This window comes from Chlamydomonas reinhardtii, chromosome 4 (assembly GCF_000002595.2).
Source record: "Chlamydomonas reinhardtii strain CC-503 cw92 mt+ chromosome 4, whole genome shotgun sequence".
NCBI lineage: Eukaryota > Viridiplantae > Chlorophyta > Chlorophyceae > Chlamydomonadales > Chlamydomonadaceae > Chlamydomonas > Chlamydomonas reinhardtii.
In genome coordinates this window covers 521,701-533,521 of record NC_057007.1, presented here as the reverse complement: position 1 = coordinate 533,521, position 11,821 = coordinate 521,701, and the positions used below count along the sequence as shown (strand labels likewise).

The 11,821-nt window shown below is 64.8% G+C and overlaps 1 protein-coding gene across 1 annotated transcript in view; it reads right to left on the bottom strand.

Moving 5' to 3' along the window:
- Window positions 1-618: 618 nt before the first annotated feature.
- CHLRE_04g217935v5 (uncharacterized protein) overlaps window positions 619-11,821 on the bottom strand; it is a 20,452-nt gene continuing 9,249 nt past the window's right edge. Inside the window, exons 18-41 of the mRNA XM_043061768.1 lie at window positions 11,734-11,821; window positions 10,966-11,410; window positions 10,525-10,607; window positions 10,131-10,254; window positions 9,844-10,018; window positions 9,036-9,658; window positions 8,425-8,683; window positions 8,011-8,231; window positions 7,641-7,727; window positions 7,239-7,331; window positions 6,627-6,722; window positions 6,153-6,257; window positions 5,719-5,879; window positions 5,219-5,398; window positions 4,854-4,943; window positions 4,433-4,540; window positions 4,068-4,125; window positions 3,557-3,659; window positions 3,280-3,350; window positions 2,935-3,062; window positions 2,402-2,495; window positions 1,900-2,007; window positions 1,181-1,441; window positions 619-900 (exon numbers count right to left, since the gene is read on the bottom strand). The exon at window positions 11,734-11,821 is cut by the window's right edge and continues 208 nt beyond it. Coding sequence (XP_042925024.1) covers window positions 805-900; window positions 1,181-1,441; window positions 1,900-2,007; window positions 2,402-2,495; window positions 2,935-3,062; window positions 3,280-3,350; window positions 3,557-3,659; window positions 4,068-4,125; window positions 4,433-4,540; window positions 4,854-4,943; window positions 5,219-5,398; window positions 5,719-5,879; window positions 6,153-6,257; window positions 6,627-6,722; window positions 7,239-7,331; window positions 7,641-7,727; window positions 8,011-8,231; window positions 8,425-8,683; window positions 9,036-9,658; window positions 9,844-10,018; window positions 10,131-10,254; window positions 10,525-10,607; window positions 10,966-11,410; window positions 11,734-11,821 — 3,857 coding nt within the window. The 3' untranslated portion in view covers window positions 619-804. The remainder of the gene's footprint in view (window positions 901-1,180; window positions 1,442-1,899; window positions 2,008-2,401; window positions 2,496-2,934; window positions 3,063-3,279; window positions 3,351-3,556; window positions 3,660-4,067; window positions 4,126-4,432; window positions 4,541-4,853; window positions 4,944-5,218; window positions 5,399-5,718; window positions 5,880-6,152; window positions 6,258-6,626; window positions 6,723-7,238; window positions 7,332-7,640; window positions 7,728-8,010; window positions 8,232-8,424; window positions 8,684-9,035; window positions 9,659-9,843; window positions 10,019-10,130; window positions 10,255-10,524; window positions 10,608-10,965; window positions 11,411-11,733) is intronic.

Genomic DNA, 11,821 nt, shown 5'->3' with positions numbered 1-11,821 from the left:
CATTTTAATGGTGCCGGCATAGTAGGCGTCGGCGCGCGTGGTGTCGTAACGAAGGTTTTGGGAGGGGAGGGCGCTAGCCAGCATGGCGTTAAGGGAAGCGTAGTGGGCGTCACGTTCGTCAAGGGTAATGGGTGAGTAGTAGGCAGGGGACGCGTGCAGGTCAGCGACCAAGCTACGGACGTAGTGTTTACGGCAGATAAGTTGCAGGGTAGCAGAGCTTTTGTCAGTGACCGACACAATGTAACGGTCGCCGAGGAAGGTGGCCAGGGCAGCTTTATGGGAGGGGGGAACAGGGGCCATTTGAAGTGGGTAGGGCTGGGGTGGTCCAGGACGTAAGTTTCCAGCGCAGTGAAGACACGTTCCGCCCACTTAGCATAGTCCCCCTCTCCGACACGGCGCCCCTGTTTGCTAGCGAAGGTGTGGAGTCCGTCACTGGTATCACCCAGAACGGCTGTACGGGGGCGGTGCGGGCGGTGGGGGGTTGGAGGTGGGGGGAGGGAGGTGGGGGGCGAGTCGTGGGGTTTGGACGTGGGGTCTAGTCGAGGAGGAAAGGTGTTGGCGTGAAGCAGCCAACACTGAACGCCGACCGCCGAATGCAGATGTAACGAATCCCTTCCCTTCCTTTGCAGTCCTCGTGCTGCAACCTCTTCACACATTATGAACCTCTTCCAAGTCCTCTTGCCCTGTTGCTGCTCGTGGGCCGCCGCCCTCCCCGTGTGCTTCTCCACGCCCCCTCCTACCCTACACCTCCCAGCACATCTCCCAGCACATCTCCCAGCACATCTCCCAGCGCCCATGCAACGCTCACCGCGCGTCTGCGTCCGCCCCTGTGTCGCTGTAGCTGGCCAGGGCCTCGCTCACGAACTTGTCCTGCCGCTTGTCCCCGCCGTGACGCACCACCTGAGGCAGGGGGGAGCGGGGTGGGGTGTAAGGGGGGGGGGCGTGGCGTTTGGCGATGGCTATGGCGGGGCAACGGTAACAAGGAAACATGACACCGGCAGACACGACATGGACAGCGGGTAAGCCGTGGCGGGTGCATTGAATCCCGCCACATGAGCACAACGCCAAGCCACACCAAACCACACCAAAACACGCGCGACACACGCGCGACCGCTCACGCATTGTATATCGCACAGTCTGCGTGTCCTCTATCTCGTGTCCTCAAACACACACGGCGCACCTGCGCCGCCGCCGCCGCGTATGCCCGCCGCACGGTAGCACTGCGCTCGCCGCCTACCGCCGCCACCAGCGCCCGCAGCAGCGGACCCACGTGCGGCTTCAGCAGCGGCTCGCTACTGCCGCCGGCGCTACTGCCGCCGCCGACACCGCTGCTACTGCCGCCGGCCGCGTCGCCGGCGGGGGTGCTGCTGCTACTGCCGCCGCCGGCGTACAGGGCGCCGGGGCGGGAGGCCATGTTGCGGATGAAACGTGCCGTGCCCACCTGATCACAGTCACAGAGTACGGCGGGCCGCAGCGCGCGGACAAGTTGGGATGAATCATAAAACTCGGTCATTGCGGTTATGCCGGATAAGCAAAGTCGCGGTGCGCAAGGCAGCATTGTACGGCTGTGAGACAGGTAAGCAGGCAGGCCGCCCTGGTGGCATATGCTGTTTTGTAGCTGTGCAGCTCGCACCTCGGAAAGTCGTGCTACAGGAAACCTTCGCCCCTACATCATGACCCAACCAGACTAGTGCTCCCGAGAACGCATCCTTAGGTCCCCACCCCTTCAAACCTTCACTCCCACGCCCACCACGCCCCCCCCCTACTATGCTACTGTACCTGGCTACGCCTTCACTTCTTAAATAATCATGAATGTAACCCCACCCCCCGGTAGCATGGTACGGATGTGAGGCGTATGCTGCTTTGTGCTGTGCTACACGAATCCCCCCACCGCCCCACCTTTGTGTTGAGCCCCACGCCGCGCTTTATGGCTCCCAGCAGTGCGGGCACCAGCTCCGGCAGGCAGCCCGGGTCGGCCAGGCGCGCCGCCAGGTCCAGCGTGTCGCCCTGGTGGTGGTGAGAGGAGTGGTGGCAGGATTGGTGGTGTGTGTGGTGGGCGGTGGTGGCAGGATTGGTGTGTGTGGGGTGGAGTGTGTGGGATGGAGTGTGGGGTGTGGGGAGCGTGGGCCGAGATAGGAGAGTATGGGCTAGTGGGGAAGCAGGCGGCGGTGGGTGCGGTGGGCGTGTTGCCGGCGAGACACTGGTTATCGTGCGACACGTTTTCAGTCCCCACCGTGCTCCAATTGATCCCTTGTAACCATCACACGCATTTGGCAAGGGCCCAACACTGTTCCACTAATCCCCTTTCCCCCACACCCAATCCTTGCTAGCGCCGCGACACGGCACGGCACGACAAGCACATATACACATACGCACGCATTGCCACACACAGGGCACGCACCAGAGGTGAGGCCCGCGCCGCCGCCACGCGAGCGCCCTCCAGCCTCTCCGCATCCAGCCCCAGCCGCTCCGCATGCTGCTCCACATAGTTCAGCCTGCGCGTGTGTGTGCGTGTGTATGTGTGCGTGTGTGTTAATCAGCAGGTTTGTGTTCAGGTGGTCTGCGTGTAGAAATGCACTCTGCTATTTTTGGCACGTGGTGTGTTGCGGTGGTCGGTGCGCTTGGTACGAACAAGGTACGAACGCGGTAGGAGGCGGCATGCGGCTGGCACAGCTGTGTCCCCCTCCCCTCCTTCCAGCACCCTCGCCCTCGCCCTCGTGCCTTGCCCTCTCTGGCCCTCTTCCTCCCCTTGAGTTGTCATGAATGTAGCCCCTCCTCCCTATTTATAACCCCCCCCCTCTGCCTGTGCTCCGCTGGTTTGGCTTGGTATGGTATAGTGTGGGCTGGTTGGTATTTACGATCCTCCCCTTAACCAATCATGAGTGCAACCCCTCTCCTCCCCTCATCCCCTCCGCCCCCTCCCCCCCCCTCCACCTCACGTCCTCCAGGCTGCTCAGCGCCTCCAACAGCGCCGGCACCAGCGCCGGCAGCAGCGGCCGCAGCGCACCCGCCGGCGCGGCCTTGGCGATCGAGCCCAACACGTCCACCGCCAGAGCCCGGACCTGCAGGCGTGTTCGTGGGCGTGTTGCTTTGTTTGAATGCGCGCAATTGTTACCACGGACTTACGGATTGCATTCATGCCCGCGGTAGGCGGTGGTTCCAGCTGGGTCCAGCCACAGCCATTCTAAACATGTTCCACAGCAATGCAACATCAATGTTGCCGAGGCGTTGATGCACAATAACCCACAAACTCACAAACCCCCCCGCGACGCCACCCACCTCGTTGACGCTGCTGGCCAGGCCCTGCTCCAACAGAATGGGCATGACCACTCCCACCGCCGAGGAACAGTCTGCGTCGATTTTAAATGTGTGTCGACAAACATGCCTTTGTTTCTATGTTGCACCTCCAGACATGAATTGGCAAACATGTCACAAAGCGCAAGCCACGCCCTGTCAAAGCATTGGGCCACGCTCTCTTCCTCGCTCGTTTGCACTGGTCAATTTAGTTTGGGCTGGTATCTACCCTCCTCCCCCCGCGCCCCCCGCTCTCCCGCACCTCGTGTGGGCGTGTGCTGCGGGTCCGCCAGCCTCAGCGTGAGGCCGCGCACGGTGCGCGCCAGCTGCAGCGCGGCCCGGCGCACCGACTCCTTGATGTCGTCCTGGGTGGGGGGGTGGGGGGTAGGGGGGGGGTAAGGGGTGGGTGGAGAGGGGAGGAGAGGGGAGGAGAGGGGATTGGGGGTTTGAGGTTTGGGCAGGGGTGAGGGAGGCGAGGGAGAAGACGGAGAATGAAGTATGTTGGGGAGGAAGGCACGGGGGGGAGGGGTGAAAGGAGGGGCGCCGGTCCTGTGGTTCCAGGCTGGGCCGGAATGCCACGGAGTGCCAAGGAAGTGAGCGCAAACACGACAAAAACTGACACCGTGAGATCCAGCAGGCCCCACAATCGAATCCGGGCTCTCATCGCCCCCCCCCCCCCGCCCACCCCACCCCACCCCCTCTAACCTTGTACCTGGCTACGACTTCACTTCGTAAACTTAATGCGTGTACCCCCAACCCCCACGCCCACGCACCATGGCCCGCAATGTCATGGTCCACAGCTGGCCGAAGTGCGGCGCCAGCTCAGGCCACCTGTAGGGCGGGGGGAGGGGTGGGGTGGGGGATTGCATTCACGAGTAAATAAGAGGAAGCGCAGGGGGGGTTGATCAGCGTGCGACGCGTGCCTGATGGATTGCGTGACGCGTGTCAGATCACATGTGTATCCCTTCAAAACCGCTGGGGCGAGGAAGGAGACGAAGAACACAGCACATGCCAGCTCGAAGGACGTATCGTCGCGGGCGCCCCCTCCCCCCGTGCATCATGTACCTTTTCCAACCATCTTTATAACCCACCACCCACCCACCCACCCACCCACACCCACACCCACACCCACACACACCTGCGGCCCTGCAGCAGGTCTGACAGGGCGGCGCAGGCGGCCTGGCGGTTGCGCCACAGCCGCCCGCCCGCCTCGCGCAGCAGGTCGATCATGATGGCGCCGAAGTGCCTGTGTGTGTGGCAGGTGTGTGTGTGGCAGGTGTGTGTGTGGCAGGTGTGTGTGTGGCAGGTTTGGGAGGTGTGCGTTGGTGAGATTGGTTTCAAGGAGGTGGGTGCTGTTGGAAACTTATGGCGTGAAGTGGCGTGTGGCAAGTTACTCATGTAAACGATGGGGGTTCCAGGCACTGGCAGTGATGAGAAGGCGACGTGGGACGGGCGACTGGGGCCCTCCAACTGCACGTGACTCTCTCCCCCTCCCCCCTCACTTTCGTTTGTTTTGGTTTAGTTTGAACCGGTATTTACAACCCCCCTCCCCCCCTCACTTGTCCAGGGTGGCCCGTGGGTCGTCCACCAGGGCCCGCCAGATGGCCACCATGGCCTCAGCCACCTTGGGGTTGGGGTCGTGCGTGTACCTGTGTGCGTGTGTATGTGTGTGTGGTGGTGGGGTTGTGTGTGTCACGGTTGAGAGTTAGGGTTTGTGAGGGCCAGGAGGTGGTGGGGCTGGGTTGGGGCTGGGACGGTGTGTTTTACGGTTGAAAGGGGGGCGGCGTGGAGGACCGGCATGTCACACACAGCCGTCTTCACCTACTGCCACTGCTACAGCCCCTCCCCAAGCCGCAGCTACAGCCCCTCCCCAAGCTGCTGCTACAGCCCCTCCCAAAGCCGCAGCTACAGCCCCAGCCCGCACCTGTACAGCTTGGGGATCAAGGTGGACAGGTGCTTCGACAGCAGAGCCTCGGGGCCGCCGCCGCCGCCGCCGCCGGCCGCGGCGGTGTGGCGGGAGGCCAGGCGGGCGATACCGGCAAAGCCGAAGGCGGCGCCGCGGCGGCTGTTGATCGCGGCGGCGTGGTGGGCTAGATCCATGAACCTGTGGGGGTGTGCGTGGGTGAGGATGTGGTGGGATGGTGTGGGATGGTGTGGGATGGTGTGGGGGGATGGTGTGGTGAGAGGCGGTGGGAAGAGGCGGTGGGACGAGGCGGTGGGAAGAGGCGGTGGGAGCGGTCCAGCCCACAGCGAGATCGCAGGGCAGGTGGGGGTTAGGCTCTTGGGGTAGAGGCGGAGGAACCCGAGTTCATTGTGTGTACGTGCCTATCACCCACGCCACATCGTCGGTCCTCATGCGCACACACACGCGCGTTTGCACAAAACACACGCACATGCAAACACACGCTCTCCCTCCCCCCTCACTTGTAGATCAGGTCGGGCTGTCCCAGGTCTGTGGCCAGCGCGCACAGCTCCTTGTAGGTGGACAGGCCGCCGCTACTGCCGCCGCTGCCGCTGGCGCTGCTACTGCCGCCTTTGTCTCCCTTGTCGCCGGGCGCCGCGCCCAGCGCGCCCTCCTCAAACACCTACAGGGCAGCACAACAGTAGCAGTGCATCAGTACCGTACACGATTGATGAGAGACATGAGCAGAACAGTGCCCAGTACCGTACAGGCTGTAGCAAAATAACAAGATTGGAAAAAAAATCCGGCCAGTACATGTGTATGTAACCTGTCGCAGCGGCACCAGCACCCGCACCTGCACCCGCACCCGCACCCGCACCCGCACCCGCACCCGCACCCGCACCCGCACCCGCACCCGCACCCGCACCCGCACCCGCACCCGCACCCGCACCCGCACCTTGGTGTCCGCTGTGAGTTTGACGTTGCGGCCGGCGGCGCCGCCCGCCGCGCCGCCGCCGCCTTGCAGCACTGACACCAGGCTGCTGACCAGCTGCTCCCGCACCTGTAGGCGCGCGTGCGTGCGTGTGTGCAAGTGTGTTAGTGTCTGTGTTTGTGTCAGTGTAAGCGTGTGTTCGTGCGTAGGTAATCCCATCCGCCTGCCATCACCGCCGGAAGGAGTTCCCAAACCCGGGCTCCCACACACCAACTTCACCGCAACCCCTCCAGCAAACCGTCCCAGTCTCACCTGGACTGCTATTCTGGGCCACGCCCAATGATACCCTCTCTTTGTGACCCATCCATCCTCCACCCACCCTCCACCCAAACCCACCCAAAGCCACCCACACCTCCTCCACCCTCCACACAAACCCACCCACCACCACCACCACCCTCCACCCAAACACCCCCTCCAACCCCACCCCCGCAACCTCACCTGCGCGTCCCCCAGCCTGTACACCAGGCTCACGCCGCGGCTGGCCATCTCCTGCGTCAGCTCGTTGGGGTCACCCAGCAGCCCACTCAGGGCCTCCTGTGGGTCGGGAGGGGGTGGGGAGATGGGGCCGATGGGGTTGACTCAGAAGCAATCCCGTCAGGAAGCAGTCGCGCTGCAAGAAGAAACTGCAGGTGGGATGGGTAACGACAACCAGGATGGGCTTGCAAACATATGGTAGTACAGAGAAGTGAAGCGGAGTAGATAGCAGGGTGGCAGGTTGCAAAGAGGGGGGGGGGGGGTGCAGCGAGGGAGTTGCAGGCAGACATGAGTAGATAGAAGCGCGCCCACAGCACATAAGAGGAGGTCTCGCTCGCAAGGCACCGCGCCGCGACTCAAACGGGTGCGAGTGCCATACGGCAATGTGCAGGGGAGGGGGCCGAGTCTTCCGCCGCGTCGCAAGGTGAGCTCACCCATACGACACCGCACCCAACCACCTATCTACCCCCCCCCACACACACACACACACACGCACGCACGCACGCACGCACGCACACACACACGCACACAAACACACACACACACACACACAAACACATACGCACACACACGCACCTGGATCTTGGGCAGTGCGGGGCCCCTCAGCGCCGCCGCACGGCCGCAGAAGCCCAGCAGGCTCACCAGCCATACCGCGGCGGCGCAGCGGACCTGATCAGGGCAGGGTGAGAGGGCAGGGTGTGAGGGCAGGGTGTGAGGTGGGGTTACGCTCATGGATAGTTCGTGGGGTAAGGTGGGATGTGGGTGATGTGAGGATGGTCGCGAGGGTGCCGAGGCGGCGGCGTGCGGACGTGGCGTGACCCACCTATTCACTCCCACTCCACCGCTCCCGCCCACCGCCCCACCTCTCCACTTCCATTTTGAACCCATCCACCTCCACCTCTCCACCTCTCAACCTCTCCACACCTATCCACGCCCCTCCACGCCTTTCCACACCTCCGCCACCTCTCCGCCCCTCACCTCGGACCTCGGGCTAACCACCATGTCCGACAGCAGCCGCTGCAGGGCAGACTCACGCAGCGCCGCCACAGCGCCAGACACCGGCGCCTGCGCGGATTCGCGTGAACACACAGCACAAGGAAGAACATAACGGAATTGTGTATGTATGTGTGGTGGTGGGGAGAGGAGACTTGATGAAAGCGGGCGCAGAGGCGTGGCCCGGCGTCGGGAGGGCAGGCCACATCGCATGCTCCACACGTGGCAGTGGCGGGCACGCAATGCAATTACAAGCCATGCGTCGAAAACCTTCTCAAACCGCCCCAAAAAGACAAGCACCGCCAAACCCTCTCCAACAAAACAAAAAAAACACCCCGCTCCAGGCCTCACTCACCTCCAACTCCAGTGACTCCTCCGACTCCATGGGGTCATCTGCAGCACCCCCGCCGCCTCCGCCGCCGCCGCCGCCGCCGCCCGCCGCCGCCGCCGCCTGCCCGCCGCGTGCGGTGAGGTCGTCGGCCAGGGTTGTGAAGTTGCGGCTCAGCACGAGGCGCACGGGGGGCCCGGCCGGCTCCAGGCCCAGGCCCCCGAACGCCCAGGCCAGCGCCTCGCCGACTGCAAAGTGGTGGTTGTGGTTTCAGTTGTGGTTGGGAGTGGCGGTGGGATGATGAGGCACAACCAGCGTGACGAAAGCAAGCGCACCGCCACACCACTCACCACCTTCTCATTGCGCCGCCGCCCACACCCAGGCTCATGCCCCCGCCCCAGGCCCCGCCGCCGCCCTCACTGACCTCATGCCCCCGCGCACCTGCGAACTGCACGTCCTCCGACTTGTTGGCGGCCGTCCCCAACAGCCCGGCCACCAGCACCCGAGACACGCGCGAGTCCACGTCGCAACCCCCGGCAGTGGCAGCAGCAGCAGCAGCAGCAGTGGAAGTGGCGGCTGTAGCATCGGCAGTAGCAGCAGCAGCAGCAGTGACAGCAGCAGTGGCAGTGGCAGTAGCAGCCCAACTGCCCGCCCAGCCGCCGGCGAAGAAGCCTGCGGCGGCGGCGGCCCGCGACGCGACCTGTGGGGCATTGTTACGTGCATGCGGCACGGCATTGAGAGGGCGGGCGGCAGAGGGGATGTTGGGAGGAAAGCGGGCATGGGAGTTCCGGAACCGGCGGTGTGGCAGCGCCGATGCATATGCATTTGAGGCCAGGCCACCGCCGACAGAGCCGCTCAAGAGCGCCATGGGATGCTGCGCCAATGCGCTGCTGCACACGCCGTATCGCGCAACCGGAGTTAGAAGGGCAAACGTTAATGCTCACGCTCTGCTCACGCCACGCCGCACCCCGAGCTACAACTACCCCGCCATGCCGCATCACACACACGCCGAAAGCCCCACCCCGCATTGCTTGTGCACCGCCTGCACCCACCTTGACGTCCTTGTCTCCCAGCAGCTCCACCACACGCGTCACCACGTCATCCACCACACGCCGCGACCCCGCCGCCTCCGCCTTCGTCGCCTCCGCCTCCGCCACCTCCGCCTTCGTCGCCGCCGCCTTCGCCGCATCCGCCGCGGCGCTGCCGCCTGCCGCCGAAGTGCTCGCCACCGCCGCCGCCGCCGCCGCTGCTGCGGACTCCGTCTCCATTGCAGCGGCGCTGCCACCACCACCTGCGGTGGCCGCCGCCGACTCCACAGCCGCCGCCGCAGCAGCAGCAGCAGCCGCAGCAGTGGTCGAGGGCTCCAGCAGCGCTGGCTGCAGCCCCCACCCACACGCGTACGACAGCGCCAGCGCTGCGGTGGCGCGAAGGATGGCCACCGCCGCGGGAGCGCCGCCGCCGCCAGCGGCAGTAGCAGTGGCAGTGCTGCTGCTACTGCCATCAGCAGCAGCAGCGGAACCGGCAGTAGCAGTGCTGGTGGTGCTGGTGCTACTGCCGACGGCGGAGAGGATGGTGACCAGGGCGTTGATGGCGGCTGCGGCGCCTGCGTCGGTTAGTGCGAGGGCGCGGCCGGCGGCGGCGGCGCCGTGCGCGCCCACACTCGCCAGGATGAGACCTGCAGCCGACACACGCACACACGCATGTAAAGATAAGCAGATGCGAGTGTGTGATTGTAATTGACCAGCAGATGAAAGGCATTTCGGGCTCGCATTTTCCACAGCAACCATTCTGTTTTTTGTATAAAACTTGTCCAAATGCGTGCACAGAGCAGCACCGAAGGGGGCCGGCCAAACCACGCACCCGTCGCCAGCATCACACCCTCCGCCTCCTCCTGCTTCACACTGGTGCTGACGGCAGCGGCTGTAGCACCGCCGCCGCCACCCGCAGCAGCAGTAGCTGCTGCTGCTGCTGCTGCTGCTACTGCCGACTTGCCCAGCATGGGGGCCAGCTGGGCCACCAGGGACGCCAGCAGCTCCTAGAGGGCAGGGAGGACGGGAGGAGGGGAGGGGGGTGCAGGCGGGGTTTTACATTTGTGACTACAGCCGCCGTACTTTCCCCGTACTTTCCCTGTACGTCTTTTGCCGTACCTGCGCCGCCGCCGGCTCCAGCGCGGGCGCCACGTGGCTGCCCAGCAGTTTGGCGGCGGCGGCGCGCGCCCCCGCGTCCGTGTGGGCCAGGAAGCCGCGCAGCCAGGACACACGGCCCGGGTACCTGGGTGTGAGGGTGTGTGAGTGGGAGTGGGAGTGTGAGTGGGAGTGGGAGTGGGAGTGTGACGGTGAGGCAGGGGGTTGTTGGAGGGGCGGGGTAGGCGGGGCGGCCGGCCACTTCACGCAATGGTGGCGCCGGCCCCACAGTATCCCGGCACAGCAACTGGTCCGTTACAGCACCCATGCAAGAAGTAAAGTGTGCCCGCTCGCTCGCTCGCTCGTTCGTTCCTCCCAATTGTTGCAGTCGCCCCACCACTGACCCCCCCACACACACCTCCCCGCCACCACGCCGCGGCCGTCCTCCGCCGCCGCCTCCAGCAGCGCCTCCAGCGCCGCCGCCGTCACCTCGGAGCTGCCCTGTAGGGCCGCATACGGTAACATATGTGTGCGTGTGAGAGAAGCAGGGAGGTAACGTAGCGGGGCGAAAGGAGTCAGCAAGTGACATACGCAGATTGTTACTCTCCTTCCTTCCGTTTGTCAATGTGCAGACGGCGCTGCCACTCCCCCAATCCTCCTGTTATTGGTTAAGCCAATCCCCTTCACCAGCCCCACCAACAGCACGAGCAGCAAATAATACTCACACATCCACACCCGCCTACCCACCCACCACCCGCACACCCACACCCACCGACCCACCATCCCACCCACCCGCCCACCCAAACAGACACACACATGTATCGCGGCCGCACACACACACACACACACACGCACGCACCTCCACGCGGCACAGCCCGGCCTCCAGCGCACTCGCGTAAGCAGACAGGACCGACGCCGCGTCTCCTGCGACCAGACCCGGATCCAGGCTGGCCGCCGCCGCCGCCGGGCCGCGTGTGGCGGGCCCCTCCGCGTCCATGTCGTCGGCTCCTCCTGCTCCTCCTGCTCCTCCCGGCTTGACGACGCTCACCACGCCATCCCCATCCACATCCATTGCTCCTGCACCGCCACCTGCACCACTCGCGGCCTCAGGAATGGGCGTCATCAGGCCCCCGCTACCAAAGCCGCCGCCGCCGCCAGTGCCGCCGCCGCTGTCGTCGTCATCGGTGCCGAGCTCCTCGGGTGTGGGCGTCACGCCGCGGCAGGAGCGCAGCAGCCCCAGCAGGGCCAGGAAGGCGCGGGGCGGCAGCGGCAGCGGGGCCAGCGGGTCCGCAGGCTGGCGCAGGCTGTGCGGGGTGGGAGGCAGGGAGTGGCGGTTGTGAGTTTGAGGTGGGAGCGATGGGATGGTTGTGGGGTGGAGGGAGTGGTGTGTGGGATGGGATGTGAAACAGTGGGGTGGGACGGAGTGGCGGTTGTGGGGCTGCGGGGTTGTGAGGTGTGGGGTGTGGGCCGGGATGATGGGAAAATCGGAAGGGGCGGGGACGGCACATGCCACATGCACGGCATGACGTGGCCGTGTTTGGTGGTTGCTGGGAGTCAAAGCAGTCGCTCACAGACAACAGCTCAGCCGTACAAGTCGTCACAACTGAAACGCCAAACACACACTCACCGAGGCAGCCGCGCCCGCACATACTTCAGAAGGCAGTACAGCGACGGCAGCCGCCCCACGCCCGACCCCGCCGCCCCCGCCGCCCCAG